This window comes from Paramisgurnus dabryanus, chromosome 20 (genome assembly GCF_030506205.2).
Source record: "Paramisgurnus dabryanus chromosome 20, PD_genome_1.1, whole genome shotgun sequence".
Lineage (NCBI taxonomy): Eukaryota > Metazoa > Chordata > Actinopteri > Cypriniformes > Cobitidae > Paramisgurnus > Paramisgurnus dabryanus.
This window is the reverse complement of record NC_133356.1, coordinates 6,896,512-6,914,227: the sequence shown is the minus strand read 5'-3', so window position 1 is coordinate 6,914,227 and position 17,716 is coordinate 6,896,512. Positions and strand designations below refer to the sequence as shown.

At 39.5% G+C, this 17,716-nt stretch overlaps 1 protein-coding gene across 1 annotated transcript in view; it reads left to right on the top strand.

The window, feature by feature from the left end:
- The window catches only part of fgfr2 (fibroblast growth factor receptor 2), a 47,344-nt gene that overhangs the window by 829 nt on the left and 28,799 nt on the right, over nt 1–17,716 (top strand). Inside the window, exons 2-6 of the mRNA XM_065296154.2 lie at nt 1,949–2,208; nt 10,793–11,059; nt 12,938–13,012; nt 15,520–15,689; nt 17,493–17,616. Of these exons, the coding sequence (XP_065152226.1) occupies nt 2,025–2,208; nt 10,793–11,059; nt 12,938–13,012; nt 15,520–15,689; nt 17,493–17,616 (820 nt within the window). The 5' untranslated portion in view covers nt 1,949–2,024. The remainder of the gene's footprint in view (nt 1–1,948; nt 2,209–10,792; nt 11,060–12,937; nt 13,013–15,519; nt 15,690–17,492; nt 17,617–17,716) is intronic.

The following is a 17,716-nucleotide window of genomic DNA, read 5'->3' as shown; positions in this document are numbered from 1 at the left end:
AATAAAATTACTATTGTAAGTTTAGTTGTATATTCACTATCGTGTGTAGCCTGTACACTTTTTCAGTTTTTGCAGATAAAATGGCTGTAAATAAGTATAAGTCTCTACCGATTACGAAACGTGAGATATTATATTTCCCAGGAAAGAAATTATATTTGAAAGATTTAAGCAATTGATAATGATGATTATAAAGTTCGAATAAATGTTTATATGTTTTTTTTAAGTATCAGAATGTGTAGAAAAACATGCATTGTGTTAAAATTAACATTTTTAATTAAAATATTCGATTTTTTTTCTATTATTTTTAAACACGCAGATTGTTTTTTTGTCTTTTAATATAACATTGTTATGACAATTAAAGCTTCATGCTCTGAAACTTATGAATTGTGATACAATAATTCCTTACAACTATAAAATAGATGACAAGAATAGGTTTGCTTTTGAAAGTTGACTTTGTAATGAGAAATGGTTTTAGGATTTCTCAAAATAGTGCCAAACTTCTGAAGGCAAAACTGCTACTATAAACTTTATTTTTTGTTGTTGTGAAGAATAAGATTGAATTAATATTTAACTGATAATAAAAAGAGTTAAGATAATATCAATGCCTGTCCAGGTGATCGCATTAGTTCTGTAATAAGATTATGATGAACTCGTTAGAGGAGCATTTAGAAGACAAACATTAGAATCGTTAACATTGGGTGCATTTTTAACAATTAAAATGTGATCAAAGGGCGGAGTACAGCTGATTCCCAGGGGTAAATGTTTTTTCTTTGCATTGGCCATAAATCCCTTGGCGCTTTCAGCGTGATTTCTTTGTAAACTGATTTGAATGTGAATAGGGTGGTGATTTAGATTGCGTTTGCTCGTGCGCAAACTTGCGTTCAAGCCAAAACATCATGCGTTTTTCTAGAAAAGTTAAGGGTGACATCATGCACTGCATCGTAAAAAATAGATAAACATTCGTACACAAGAGAAAGTCATGGTAAACAAAGTCCTTACTAGCTTCGTGACTAAAAACCCACCATATACTGGGTTGAGTCATTCATTATAACCGAACTAATTCCATGTTTGCGCGGAATAAAGTAAGAAAGAGGCAAAACTGCAGTATTTTTATACGTCACACACTGCGCAGAGATCATCTGTGCAAAATTCTACAGAAATGCCTCTCGCATATAAACATAAGCGCAATCAATACCACCGCAGACGCGGAGCGCGCAACATTGCGCGCCAGATCTCCTAATGAAGTTACCTGGTGACTGCTGCTGATTCCCACGGTTTAGTGCTCTGGTTGGTTTGTTTTAGTGTTTATCGTATTTTGAAGCACATTTTTGTGTTGGGAAAATAAAATAAACAGCCTTGATATATAAACACTTAGAATATTTGGCAGATAGTTTTATCCAAAGTGACATATGGTGCATTACAAGTTATAATTTTTGATCAGTACAGTGTGTTCCCTGAAGATCAAACCCACAACCTTTGCGAACAAATGAAGTTAAGCTGTGAAGAGTGATGAAGGTGTGTTGTCATATGTCAGTATAATGAATCAGAGCTCTGGTATGTCTGTGGTAAGGCTCGTTCAACAGCATTATGACACGTGGGCCTTTAGTTTCTATCATTCTTTCTGTCCTACAAAGGCACACCGTTTATGAAGCATGGCAATGCTTTACTATTTACATAAGATTTCATTATCTCAAAAATGTGTTTAGAGAGTAATACTTGACCGCATGCGCATGTCATTGTGTTTTGTATAGTTTGAATTCTAGAAAACACTGATACTGAGCTAGAATGCACCGTATGTCCCTTTGGATAAGTGTCTGGTGAATGCATAAATGTAATGTAAATTATTTATTTCTGCTGTGCTGTGACACAATATTTGATTCACTTTTCTTATTTTGTTCCCATCTTGTTGGTTACCTTGCTGCTTTGGTACCCGCACCGCTCCCTTCAGCCCAGGTGATCGGTGAGAATTCTAGCGAGTGACTGACCGCACGGCCTGAAGTTCATGGTTGGGTTGTGCCCCTCAGATGGGATCTGTGTCCAGGGGGAGGTCAAGGGGGGTCGGATGGGGCTGCACGCTCACTGCTGACGGGATGTCCGCCCGGGGCTCACTGCTGGGTGCGCTCCTGCTTTTGACCCTGGCAACATTGTCTGTGGCACGACCGTCCTTAAAGATCGCAGAGGAAGTGAAGGCAACGGCTGAATCTGAAGGTAAGAACCTGCTTGGTGCTCCCAGAGCATTATGTGTTTTAATGCAATACAGAATGGTGCACATTCTCAGTGTAAACAGATGCTTCTTTGCCACTTAATAAAAACAACCCTGTGCCTAAGTGTGAAAATATTTGCTTTTTATTAGGGATTTGAGGTGAAACCAAACCTTTTTTAAAGCTGAATTTCTTGGGGTGTAGGTAGAATTCCTCATAGCTTCATAGATCATTAGTTAGTACAGATTTATGAGATTAAACTTTTCATAAACAGTTTTGCGCAGCCACTCACAACTGCCAGGAAAGTTCTGAGGAGGTGCTGGTTTGTGATGATGTGCGGTTTGGAGGTTTTATGGGTTCTCGTGCTATGTTCCTGCATGGAAACGCTAGGAAGGGCTGCTTTTGCGTGGATCGTGTCTTTGAAACTGCCGTAATTATGTAGGGAAAGTGGTTTGAGCACATATATGTGGCGTCTCTGTACTGCAAAACCTTGGAGTTTTATAATGTATGGAAGGCACTTTTGCGGTTCCACTCATAACTTTTCACCCCCCCCATATTTTTCCTCTCAGCATCTGTCTGAGTTTAATGTTGTTCAGAACGGAGGACCACACACATACCTGCTTGCTTGGCATGCAGACGCAAACTATTAGTTTGTTTGGGAAGAAAATAAACCCGACTCGTTTTTGCATTTGAAACCAAAGAAGAGATTTTCTTCGGGCTTCCTTCAAGCGGGATGTGGTTTGCCGTCGTCTTCATTTCTAACCCACTTAAAAACTTATGTTGGGTTCGTTGGCTCCTTCAGGAGTGGCACTTTCCTCATGACGTGCATGTCTTGGCCCAGTTTAGTGCTCATAAGCGGTTGCGATTGTTGCTGCAGTTTTTCCATTTCGTTGTGGTCCATTAGTTTTGGGCCAGCGGGTAATTAGCACTGTTAGGCTGGATGAGTCTGCTTTTGTTCCTCCAGGTTTAATCACTATGTTAATGAAAGGCTTGTCAAACACAATTGCTTTAAGAAGACACACCAACCCCCCATCCACAATGTCCAGTTACCCTTTGACCTGAAGATTAGAAGAGATCCTTAGGAATAGTTCACCCGCATCCTGATTTTAAAGCCTTGTGAATCATCTTATAAATACAAAGTACATTCTTGAGTTTTCTTTTTGTCAAAAGTCAGATGATTAACTTCTTAACCACATCGCTAATGCATGTAAAACTTTGTAAGACGATTTACAGGAGGTCATGTGACTGTGGATTAACTGATTTGAGTCATGTGATGCGGCTTGGTTGGAAGTTTCATTAAAAAGTGAAAACTGTCCAAACCACAGTACCCGTTACGGAGCATTTTGTAGCTGTTTACTCTCATCGTGAATGAGAATGTATCATTTCGGCAAGAGAACCGTACATTAAACACCCACCCCTGAAGGGAAACTACAATAACCCCCACCTGATGCATGTAATGCCCACCAGAGGTTAGCTTGTGTTTCTGGGAGGGGTAATTGTTTAAGATAGCATATCAGTTCTTTCTTGAGGCTGTCCTATAGAGTTCCTATAGGTTTTTATGAGGTAGTCTTTCTGTTTGACTGGGACGTTTGGTGGATGAATAACATAAAACAATTTGGCAAATATTGCCATGCTTTTTAAAAAGTTTTGCTAAATGTATTGCTTTTGTATGAAAAAATGTTGATGCTTCTTTAAAAGTAAAAGGAAAAAGAAGATTTGGTGTTGTTTGTTTGGTCTGGTAATATTTTCTCTTTAATTTGTTTCATACTTGTATTCCTTTCCCAGATAGCAGTAGACACCGCAGCTGCCAACTCCGTCTTGGAGTCTGTTGCTATCTGGGTACTTTGTCACATGTGAATTTAACCAATTAAGTAAAAATAAATTTAATCAGTCATGCGTTACGAATGACGCGAATGCGATCATGATGACGTTTTCTGTTTTGAGTGAACTATTCCTTTAAGATGTTATAATATAAAGGCCGGTTGACATCTTCCAAGCGGTTGGAAAACAACACATTGTAAGAGTGTGGGAAAGCAAACTTGGATCAAATGTAATCTGACAGGGCTTAGAGCACAATAGAATTCAAGCTCGTCGGTTTTATTCTCTCTTTCCCGGCCGCCCCATAAGGTTTGCGGTTGGATGGATGGGAGGTACGGCCAGGCTGACCCGATGGTGGAAAATGTGCTCGGTTGGGATCACTGTTATTTGCATTCTGTGATTTATTTATTGTCGTTGGAGTGCTCCTGCTAGCGTGTTAGCATGCGTATGTGCCTCGTTGGTTTGGACGGAATTAGACACAGTCTAACCAGGCTTTGATGATGCTTTAAACCTTGGCCGGAGATCCAAGAGAATCTTTCTGGGTCTGTCGTGCCATCGTCGTCTCTCCGCAATCCGAATCATTCCTGCTGTGTCTCTCACAGTCTCATCCTCGAGGGCTTTCCTGTGCTCCGTTCCTTGTCGTTCTTGTTTCCATACATAAACCTGTACCACCTGTACTGTGGGGTACACAAAGATCCTCGATGTAGATAATGAAAAATAAAAGTGACCACCTGCCTGAACCAGGGGGTTTCCGGGGCGAATTTATCTTTGTTTATACCAAACGTTCTTAGGTCAAGATAGCAAGTCCATGCAATAAACCTGTTAGCTCTCACACCCGTTGTTAATAGCACGTTCCCGGGTGAATCCCCCGTCAAACGGATTGAAACCTGTTGGAAACGTGTGATCTAATTATTCATTTATTTATTTAATGACAAATGTTGTTGATTCTTGCAGATGTTTCTCTTTTGTTATTGGGAATCTTATGAATTACTCATTAAGATAATGAACTTTAATAATGCCCAAAATGGGGTATCGTGCCCCCTCCCAAAAAAAAACTATACTGAAATATGAGAGGTTTAGAAGAAACATCACAATGTTTTTATAGGTGGACGTTTTGGAGGGAAATCTGGCCAATGAGATTTGCCCGATAGAGGCCGGATGCCTGCGTGTTGGTTGCCGTGGACGCCCTGAGAAGCCTTTGGCCGAGCGTGCTATTGTCATGACAATAAAGCTGCCAGAAATTACAATCTGAAAGGCGATTGTGATTGGGAAAGAAAAGGCCTGCTCCTATGGAAGAGGGTCGGGATTTAACAGAGGTCTGTGTAGAAGAAATGGGGAAGGAGGGCACGGGAGAGAAAGGGAAGATTGTGTAAAGCTTGCTTACAGAGTCGCGATATAGGATAGGGGTTCCCGAACTTTGTTGTCTGCCGTAGCTCTGTCATCTGATAAGAGGTGTTTAAGGTTTTACTATCAGTACTGCTCATACCTAACAAGTTATTGATTGTGATTAACCTCTAACCATAAACTCGGCCTAACAGTGTTGTTAAAGCATCAGGCGTTGATACCTCATGCAGTTTATTTATGAGAGGTCTAAGTGATCAGATATGTGAATTTGTCATACACATACAATGACATGGTGATAGACTAGTAATTATTACGCCATAGACAAACTTTTAATAAATATAATAAATTAAAAATGAATATTTTTTTCATAAGTTACATTTTAAAATCGTATTAATTATTACTTAATTTTAGTACACTTAAAATGTTTACTATTTTTTTTATGTTAGAATGGCTGTACAACACTGTAAAACCTAAAAGTTAACTCAACTCAAACCATTTAAGTAAACCGGTTGCATTAGTTTTAAAACATATACATTTGAGTACTGTGAATTTAAACAAATTGAGTCATATGCAGTTATGCACTTATATTTAAGTTGACACTACTTAAATATAAGTGCATAATTGCACATGACTCAAGTTCACAGTACTTAAATGTATGTGTTTTAAAACTTAAATGGTCTAATGCAACCGATTTACTTAAATGGTTTGAGTTAAGTTAACGGTTTTACAGTGAAGTTATTTTCAACTTACTGTTTTAAATAAGTGAATTAAAAAAATAAGTGCGGTCAAAATTTAAAATATTAAGTTGAAATGACTTGTACAGTATATTTAATTATACCCACACAAAAAAAGATTGGTTGGTTCAACTTTAAAAGTAAGTTACCTGGTTGCCTTAAAATGTTGAGTTAAGCCAACTTAAAAATATTAGTTAACTCAACAATATTGTGTAAAAATTCTTGTCAACTAATATTTTTAAGTTCAATTAACTTAAATTTTAAGACAACCAGGTAACTTTTTATAAGTATAAGTTTTTATAAGTTAAACAGCAAAAGCATACTTGTTGTAGTGTATTTTTTGTGATTTTATGAATCCCCTGCAGTTCCATCATGAACCTCTAGGGCTGGTGGGAAATTTTCAACATGATCTCACAGAAAGTGGTGTTATAGTCATGAAAAATTTGATTCAATTAATCGTGTCCATGGCACAAAATTTGTTCAGATTTCAGATTTTTTCGTGCCTTGAGCACGAATGTCTTTTTCGTGTCATTTTATGTATTGTTTTCTAATCCCCCCCCCCCCCTATTTTTAAGTCATTGTCGGTTGGGGTTACATTTGGGGTTTGGGTTAGGATGTACTTTTATGTATTGGTTTTTCTTCCACTTTTAAAATTATTCTCCCTGGAGTTGGGGTTAGAGTTGGGGTTTGGGTTAGGATGTCTAAAAATGTACCAGAAAGTGATTCTAACCCCAAGCGACAATGGTAAGAAAATAGGAAAATACAATTATATACATAATACATGAAATGAAACGAAACGAAAAAGAAAGTTGTACAACAGACGCGAAAAACTATTTATAGAAATTCACACGAAAAAGACATTCGTGCTCAAGGCACGAAAAAAGCTGAACTTCGTGCCATGGACACGAATAAATTAATCACATTTTTTGTGACAATAACACGACTTTCTGTGAGATTAGTCTGGAAATGTTACTTTATCAGAAACTATTAATCGTTTTGTCATCTCAAACGCACCTCATAAAGCCGTCACCAAGTACAAAAGTCTCGATTCCATCTCACAAACCATGCGGATGATAGTGTGAGAATTCGATAGACTGGTTCCTGTTTGTCCAAGATCCCAATTATCTGTTGTGACGGAGGCGAAAATGAGACTCGGTGCCGTGGAGGAGAAGTGCGAGACGGTGCGAATCCATCACTTCTGACAGGATTTTTGATAATAACTGCCACTCAAAAAGCGACGCCACTTTCTTCAGAAGCGTTCCCAGGAAAATACAGGAAAACAGATTGAGTCACACCTAAAGAAATTGAGTTGCATGTGTTGTTCCTTATCCCGGCAAGAAGTCAAATTATCTCATGTATTAACAAAACCAGCCACGATATTGCAAAAATCTTTTGTGTACCACAGAAGAAAGAAGTCATACAGGTTTGTAGTAACACAACATTTGGATTTATGGATGACCTTTTTTGCTTTTAAGGGCATGAGAAAAAAAGATCACTCATTTGGGTAGAGTAGGATGTTTCTCCGTCCTCCCATTCCCAGGACAAATTTGCCGCATGTCAACAGGTTGTGGATTTGTGGAGGGTTGGTGTCTCTGGTTCGGCAGGGGGTCGGGGGGTTCGATGGTGAGGGGTGAAAGGTGAAAGAGCAAATCAGAGGAGCAGGAGGTGTTATTGATGGCAAAGAACAGATGTACTGAAGCCAAAGAATAAAGGGAGAGAATGAAAGCGTGCCAGATGTGGTTGAGATTGCATCCTTTTAGGCACTTGCGGCAAAATAAAGAAATTCATCCTAGTGCTGCTATATCAAGTACGATACTTTTATCATTTTCTTATTTGAATTGGTAAAGTTATACGCCATACGTGTGTTATACGCCATATAAATGCAATATAAGTCACTTTAGATATAAAGCATCTACCATTATCTACTATTTGTTGGAGAGCTCTGTTTTGCTTATTTCGCTGCCTGCTGCATGCGCCGCTTCATCTTTGGCACCTTTGGCATCTTTTGCGGCTGTTCACTATCAATTAGCATCTTACCTGCTTTTTATTTACGCACAAAGTGATACATAGATCAATGTTGATCGCACTGGCTTTCTGATGTGTGTCAAATGCACGTGTTTAAGAGAGATCTGGCCCGTTCACTTTTCTCCCGCATTAGGCCTTTAATCGTACAATAGAAGGAAACATTCAGCCATTAACAGTTAAATAACACTTGGACAAACATAGGCCTCCGGAAACACGCCGCAATGAATACCGATCTCATCAATCAACAGTAGACGTGTACGGCCGCACGCTTGCAAAAGACATAAAGGAGAATGGTAATTGTTTCCGGAGTAGCGAAAAAGGAAACAATACAGGAACTAGACCTGCGTAGGGCAGCGTGCCTGGGGAGAGAGAGAGTTTAGACCTTTGAGCGCACTCCAAACCCCTCAAGCGCTGAGCGTTAGTCATATGATTTTACCTTCCTGTGGTGTGTAGTTGAATACACAATCTTAGTACGACAAGACGGGGCAGGGAAAGGTGTGTTGGTTTGGGAAGGCTTGGGAGTGTCGATGAATACCCCTAATTATTTTAATCGCTTGACATGTCTGACCATGACTTTCCAAATCTCTTACTTTCAACGTTTTTGGATTCTGGAATGCTGATTTTACGGTTATTAATTCACAATAACCATAGTTTATAACTTTTAATACTAAATCATAATATAGTAATATGGGCTCCTTCAGTGTGGAGCCAAATGTTGGCGAATATACTCTTAAAATTAAAGGTGCCATAAAACATGTTTGGTTCCTCGAAGAACCATTCAGTTAAAGGTTCTTAGACAAACCATTTACCTTTTTTATAGTCTAAAGAAAATGTTTCATTACAAGGAACCTTTTTATAAACAGAAAGGTTCTTGGGATGTTAAAGGTTCTTCTTGGGACCATTCATCCAAAAATGGTTCTTCTGTGTAGCCCCTTTATTTTTAAGAGTGTACGGTTACATTTTTTAAGGGTGTTTAGGTGGAAAGCTCTACTAGGTAAATTATTGGACAATTATAGCAGGGTATGTTTGTCAGGGAGAGATTGCGGTTTGGACGGCGTGTCTGTGGTCTGGGTTTAATCATCCAGCTATGTTAATTGTCCTGAAATCTAATATATATGCTGATGTTGCTCATGCTATATCAGATTGTACAATTCCCACCCAATGGTGCTAGCCAGTGTTGATGGTTCCAAAGAAAATTGCAATTTGAGCACAAAACATTGCATTGACTACTTATTGTTTCATGAAGGCTAGTTTATTGAAGCCAAAGAATAAAATCATTTTACAAGAGATAATATATTTCTTGCATTCTTACTGCTGCATTTGATTTGTGTCCTTCTTGGCTTTGTGTTCAATGTAATTTCAGTTAAAGGGATAGTTCACCGAAAAATGACAATTTTGTCATCATACTCACCCCAATTGATCCAAACTGGTATACATTCCTTTGTTCTGCTAAACACAAGTTAGAATATTTTAAGAAGTACAGATCAGGGGCACCATTCACTTTAATAGGTTTTTTTTCTTCCATGGAAGTCAATGGTGCCCCAGATCTGCTTGGTTACAAACATTCTTAAAAATATCTTCCTTTGTATTCAGGAGAAAAAAATCTAATGTATACAAGTTTGGAAAAACTTGAAGGTCAGTAAATGATGACAAATTGTATATTTTTTGGTGAACTATCCCTTTAAATTTCCATAGATATTGCTTAGTGTTGCTCAAATTATTTTGCTTCACGCTATTGATCAGCTGTTTGTTTGTTAGTTAATGGCTGATACCAATATCTGTTGATCTATAACCGGCTTGGTCCATTGTGGTCTAACACTACCCCAGCTATACATTTTTATAGATGGACAGTGTTTTTATTGAATTACTTTTACTTTGTACTTCTGCATCTTTCCTAATGATTCTTTTTATATTCTGGTCTTTGGTTTTCCTACATTGAAGGCCTGTTCCCATCAGTCCCTCTTGGTGTTTGGTTAGACAGTGTAGTTATTGTAAAAATAGCAAAAGTGAAGATCATAAATAAAGGAAATGGAATAAACTGCAATATAATAGGACTTAAAATGAATACAGGTGGAGGTTAATATGGTGGTGGGGCTCTGTTTATCAAATGAACAAATATTGAGAGCTATTTCTCGACTGGCACATCTTTCACATCAGTGCACCGCTAACAGCACACTTTCTTTTACTGTTATAGCTGCATGCTTCCAGAAGCGCTGTGCTTTGTAAACACCGTTCATAGCTGATGAGGTCGTCTAAGCTCTTTGGATTTGGGAACATTTCTGGTTTTCAAACTGTGGTTTATGTCAATAAATAGTTCACCAAAAAATAAAAAACTCTGTCACTATTTACCCACCTGTTACAAACTTCTTCTCATTAGAAGAACGTTCGGTTCATAGTGACCGTATCTGTCAACTTTCACAAGAACTATATGAGGAACATAAATTTAATTTACACCCACATGACAGAATTACAATTTTTGGGTGAACTATTCATTGATCCCAAAAGACACTCCCAAGCCTCTTTCTCAACCCAAATCAAACTGTACAGTAGGTTTACCAGGGTATTTTTTCATCTTACACTCTTGCTTGTTTCTTTTTTCTCCCACCTGTCTTTCTTTTTTCTTGTGCACCCTTTCCACCTGCCCTCCTCTCTTTACCCTCCGCTCTGCAGAGCCTCCAACCAAATACCAAAACTCTAAGCCCACCCTGTGCTCGCTGCACCCGGGCGAACTGCTGAAGCTCAGCTGCCCGCTGCCCGAGGCGGCCGCCATCATCTGGACCAAAGACGGCTCCTCGCTGGGGCCCGACAACCGCACGCTCATAGGTCAGGAGTGGTTACAGATCCGCGACGCCACCCCGAAGGACTCGGGCCTGTATGAGTGCAGTGCCGTTGGCTCGCGGGCCGGCGACGTGCTTTGCTTCATCGTAAACGTTACAGGTGAGACGTCCGTCTGGAAGAGTTTGCAACAGCGGTACAGTGAGAAAATTATGTCGTATTTGGCGACGGGTTTCCTACACTGTTGTCGCCTGGGTTGATGAAGTAGCAGTCTGAAAAAATTATATTTGTTGGCACTGTGTGTTATGATGAGTCAATTTATTATTAAGATGTCCAATTCCCCTGCTGGCTTCTGTTAAGCACAATTTTAATGTTTAACAGTTGCCTGAATGCTTTTTAGTTTTATTTTTATCTTAAAGGTGAAGTGTGTCATTTCTGTGCAACTTGCATCAGTACAATGCAAAGACAAAAATAAAGTTTTCTATCAATCATTGGTTGATTGAAAACAAAGTACTGCACAACAGTATTGCACAATTTTGGTACTGTGTTGAGCTTGCTAAATGCCCAAATAAATAAAGAAGTAACAAAGAAATCACCCTGCTAATGGCTTACTGTGCATTCACAATAGACGCGAATAAATCTTGCTATTTGCGTGTAGTTGGACGCTCGAACATTTAAGTTAACTTGCTTCGTTTGTGAATACGCTGAATTTGCTGGCTTTAGCAAGCTTGTAGTCACATCGTTTTTTACAATTTACCAGATTGTCCGACCTCCTCACTCACTTTCTTTTTATTCCTGTTTCTATAATAGCGCTTTTCCATTGCATTGTACCCCATGGTTTGGTTTGGGTCAGCTTACTTTGGGAGCTTTTCCATTGGGTGCAGTACGTAGTACCCAATACTTTTTTTAATACCACTTCGGTCGGGGTTCCAAGGGACACAAGCTGATACCAAAACGTGATGCGAAAACACTGTAGATCACTGATTGGTCTGAGAGAATCGTCACTACCAGCGTCATCGCTATAATGTAAAAGATTAGCATTACCTTCGTGATAGTGTGCGCTGTCTTGAGCAAACCTGTTCTCATCTGTGGTCTGCTGTAAGTTCCCAAACTCCCTTTTAGTGATAAAAAACATCCACAGGTTGTGAATCAGGAACACCATAACAGTTTTTTTCCAGACTTGGAGTTTGTGGCGGCACATTTGCGATGCGCACGTCCGCATATATGCTTAAATGCAACTTAAATGAGGCTCAGCGGACTTGTCGACTGACGCCACGGGTCGGGTGTTTGTACAGAAACTGTCCTGTGAGACAGAGGTAGTGATAAACGCGATATGCAAACATCTATTTGTGGTGGTCATTATTAATTTTGTGGTGGACTGAGAAATAAATAAATGTATGGGAATGTACAACGGCGCTCTCACTTGTATGATGTCACAGCAGTAGGCAGCGCAAATATAACGACACGCCTTTAATCCCTCCCACTACGAAGTGTTACTTAACTCGATGGAAAAGCTAACCACGCCAAAGTGAGGTGAGCTGACCCAACCTGACTCAAACAAACCGTGGGGTACTATGCGATGGAAAAGCGCCATAAAAGTACGAAGATGTGTCATACAGCTCTGGGTGACTAATGATTTTGTCCTCCATTGTTGTTTTGTATTTCTGCCTCAGCTTGCTGTCGTAATCACGTCATTACTAGAGCAAGCTCCTTATTGGTTAATACGGGACGAATATCCGCCAAAGATCAAATTTTTCACGAGAATCACACTTTATGCATGTCAAATGCACGAAGCACCGTGTCGTGCGTGCAGGATGTCTATCGCGTCTATGCATTGACTTAAAATGTAAATCACTCGCACTGAACGCTTCATTCGCGTCTGGTGTGAACGCACCATTCGATTTTTAAGCTGGATGTCAATTTCAAGTGTTTGGAAATAAAGCACACATCACCTTTAATCATCGTTTAGTAGCATAGTAGTCTACTAGATGTTAAAGTGGCACCAGCTTTAGGTTACAATATTACCGGTCCTCTCTGCAGATGCCATCTCATCTGGTGACGATGAGGACGACACGGAGAGATCGGACGATGTGGGTGCCGACGGTGAACAGATGCGTGAGTATCGGGGACAGGGGCAGGACACCAGTTGGCTCACGAGAAAAGAAATGGAAAGAGCTCAAATATGAGTCCACTTATAAACTTCACAGTGAACCTCTCTGAAACTTGTTTCTAATTTTGTATGTTTTGATTAGCTAACCTGTTTTCAATAAGGCACATTTTTCATGTCAATTATGTCACCAAGCTATTTCGACACAGTCGCATTCTCAGAATTCCAGGGCTCGTCTTTCTTTGTGCCTTTGTTTGTATTCTCGTCTGAGGTGCCCTGTCAGCCGAGTTTTTGGTGGATGTGTTTTTTGATGGGTGCAGAATAAACACAGGTGGCATAGTTGTAGAATATTGACTACATATACAAGCCTCCTTGCAAGCATCTGATGCCTTTAAGGCTTTATTTATGATTACCCTTGATCGTTTAGAGAGAGTTTTTTGACAAGTAAGATATTCACACTTGAAACAAGCACACTATACCCAAAGAAATCTGTTTTGAGTTCTGCAAAACTAAATATTAAAGAGAGTTGTTGGAAAAGGGGGTGGAGCAAAAGTCTTTCAACTAATGGGCTCTGGTTTGGATCTGGACCAACACTTCTCTGTGTATGTTCTGGATATCTGGTCTTCGGCCATGTGCGAGTGGAGTTTAGGGGGTAGGGTTTTGGAAATAGGGGGCTCAGGGTGTTTAGCATTGTGCTTGGGGCGGTTACGGACTCAGTGGGTTGGATGTCTGCCCAGCTGAACCACTCCGAACTCTTTGATATTTCTTTGCAAAGGGGGCCTCAAAAACACCAATTTTTTTCCCCTCTCACGAAAAAGTTTCCTATTATTTGCAAAACGTTTTAGCTGTGACCGCAATGTTTTGGAGTAGACAACAGTGGGTTTGTTCAAAGACTTCTGCTCGGGTTTTCAAGTTGGGGTAAAACCTTCACTTTGTCTTTTTGTGGTTAATTTGTTGGAAATGGCTTCTAGGATGCCTCGCTGTTTTTGCTTACTGAACTTTTATTTATGATGGTAGAAACCTTTTCAGAAACCAACCAACAGCGCGTGAAGAATCTTCGGGTACGATATCGGCACGTCCGGACAGATGGCCGGTGACCTCCGACCCCACCGCCCTGATGTCTTAGGGTCACTCTCATCGTCTTTTTCTCAATGAAGGTTTAAGCGTTAATAAAAGTTGAAAGGATTCAGAGCTACAGACATGTAGTCTGCTGTCGGTCAGGTCGTTGAGGTTAAAGAGAGTGACTGTTGCGAAAGGATTCCCAGGAGATGAGATTAAAAGCTGGGTGGTGAGGAAAGAACATGGAAAGATAGCTAGTCGTTGGAGGAAAGGGTTGGGTTTAGAAGTAATTAACATGCCTTGATGTTCAAGGAAATACGCCTGTTTATACGTTTGATATCGGCTCGCTTTAACTTCCGGTTGGTATGTCGGTTGTGCTAAAGAAATCGAATGTGATGATCCAGTTCCTTCTTGGCAAGCTTCTGCACTTTTGGTCCGATTTGTATTCACCCTTTTCTCCTGTGCATTCGAAGCGAACCATAATATGTTTTTATTTAAGCCGTTTACTGTGGATCGCAGGGTTCCTTTAAGCAGATGTGGCTTGTAGTCATGCAGGGCTGCGAGTGTGAATAACTGTTTCGATTTGCATCCGCGATCACGCCTTCCTGTTTCCTGTGCAGAGTTTCAGATGGGCTCCTGATTTCTCTGTGTCTGCGCCAGCATGTGTTTCTGTTGGACATTTTTTGCATTATAAATGCACTGATGCATGCCATGGTATTCTCATCATGTTCGTTTGCGTGCACAGTCCTTAAGATGTGTGTAATTGAGGAAAGTGATCGGATTATAAGCTATTCATTTGAATTTGCAAATTATTTGAAGTGTGGTGTGAAAATCATTTGATATCTCATATTACTTACTACCACATAGATATGAAGCCTTAAAAACGTTGGCCCTTCAGCCAATAGAAATAATTACATTGTAAGAGCGTTCACACTTGAGTTCTCTTTAAAAGACTCAAACCTCTTTTAGATGATTCAAAGTAAATCGAGTGTAAAGCAACTCGGAGTGAAAAAAAACATAGCAATATCAAGTCATATCATATCATATTAAGTTTTTAAAGTTAAATACTTTTTAATTTGTTTATAAGTTCTGTCAATTATACTAGTTAAAAACTTAAAATGGTAGGTTCAATTGACCTCCATAACCAAGTGCATTCATGACTGCAGCCCTAATACCGATTATATAGCATCAGTATTTGATTTAAACCCAAAAGTTCAAAATGTCCTACATGTACAAACAACAAAATAGGGGCTGCTGCGGTTTTTGGCTTTGTTCCTGGGTTAACAAAACAAAGTGTAGATGTTAGATGGAGATAAGGGATTGGGCACAGACCGCTAGTTTGCATAGAGGTTTTTACCTGATAGTTATCAAAGCTGTTTTACACGATGCAATGTTAGAAACCTTGGCATTTGGATGATATCAATAGTTGGGTTTAATTTTTCCTCTTTGCCTGTAGGGGCGCCTTATTGGACCTCACCAGAAAAGATGGAGAAGAAGCTGCACGCCGTTCCAGCGGCCAACACCGTGAAGTTTCGCTGCGCTGCTGCTGGCAACCCCAAACCTAAGATGCATTGGATGAAAAATGGGAGACCCTTCAGACAGGAGGATCGCATGGGTGGATACAAGGTAAGACGTTGCTTAATATGAGAACTCCACCTCATACCTGTCTTCCTTTATTGTTTTTTTTTTTTAGGTCATATATTTTTAGTACTTCATCATCAGTATGGAGCAACAGTTTGAAGAATTTAGTTACTTACACTAACAATACCGTCAAGATGATTTTTTTTCCGGAAAGTACTTCAATACACGGCGTAGCAGTTTAACAAACAAACAGACTGTGGTCTCTGTCTACCCTTGGCAAATATCCATGGTGCTTAAGTGTGATAATGGTTCAGTACAACAAGTACTGCGGTATAAACATTACTTGTTTTGTAAAAGCAGAAATGTTCAAATGAATAAGTTGGAGGAAAGCAGCATGTGTTAGTTAAAGTGTAATAGATTTGGGTCATAGGGCGTTTGTCTGTACCCCGATCGTCTGTTTGCCCTTTCTGATCTGAGAACACAGATGGATCAAACTAATGTGTTCACGAACTCACTGTCAAACATATTCTTATAATATATTACTCCTAAATAGTATAAACTTCAAAACTTTACAAACTTGTTTATTTTTGCTGGTTCAGCTTCTCAGTAATGGTTTGTGAGATTTAAAATAATTGATTTATGACAAAACCTGACCCATAGCATCAAAACAAAATCAAAGAGTGCAATCATATTTTATTTCGTCTGACCTCAGTGTGAGACGTGTGAGGCTCTTTGAAAGCCATGCGTACCTCTGATCTAATGAACTTTATTCAATTTGGACTTTGCATTTTAGTCTTACATTTATGCATTTGCGCTGCATTTTGCTTTTTTATATCCTTTAATATTTTTGTTCAATTTATTTAGATTTATGAGTAACGATACCACCTTTATAAAAGCGAGAGAACTTGGTTATTGATAAAGTACACACACTAAATTACAGCGTGTCATGTGAAGAAACTCCCACTTTGACATCATCCGAGTGATCTCAGAGGGTTGTGGAAGGAGTCCATGGAAGATACGCAAGATTTCGTGGCCCGCAGTCAAGAGATCAGCATTCCTGAGGTTGGGGCAGGAGCGCGCTTGTCTGTCTGCACGCCGATATTACTGTTCCCATGGCGCTCTTGCTCGAAAACCCATTTCTGCGTCTCTAGTCCAAGTCTCTCTCTCTCTCTCTCTCTCTCTCTCTCTCTCTCTCTTTCTCTGTCCCGCTTGTTGCCAGTGATGATATCAAATTCGCCTCCATTTTCTAACTCGTCATAGATAGTTGTAATGTCGAGGATAAACGGTTTTAAACTAGCCCATTACATGTGTTTGTGTGTCACCAGATATTGAAACAAGGGTTCACAAAAGTAGCACATAAAGAAAGACATTTCACAAACTTTTTTAAGATGTAATCTTTGGTGTACCCAGAGAACATATATGAAGTTTAAGCTCAAAATACCATATATATATATAATTTATTATAGCATGTTAAAATTGCCCCTTTGTGGGTATGAGCAAAAATGTGCCGATTTTGGATGTGACCCTTTAAATGCAAATGAGTTGATCCCTGCACTAAATGGCAGTGCCGTGGTTGGATAGTGCAGATTAAGGGGCGGTATTATCCCCTTCTGACATCACAAGGGGAGCCAAATTTCAGTGAGCTATTTTTTCCACATGCTTGCAGAGAATGGTTTACCAAAACTAAGTTACTAGGTTGAACTTTTTCACATTTTCTAGGAAGATATAGGCAATGGGGACCCAATTACAGCACTTAAACATGGAAAAAGTCAGATTTTCATGACTTTCAGAGTGCGTTTTGCAGGGAGTTTATGCTTGTTGTGTTGATTGATTTATTTTTTTATTCAGGTTCGACAACAGCACTGGACACTTATCATGGAAAGCGTCGTCCCATCGGATAAAGGAAACTACACCTGCCTGGTGGAGAACTCTTACGGCTCCATCAATCACACCTACACCCTGGATGTAGTGGGTGAGTACAGTTTAAATGCTTTACTTGTGTATAGATGCATTGCTTTATCAAAAGGTCTGTTTTGGACATAGGATAACAGCACGTGAAGTAGTTTCTCTAA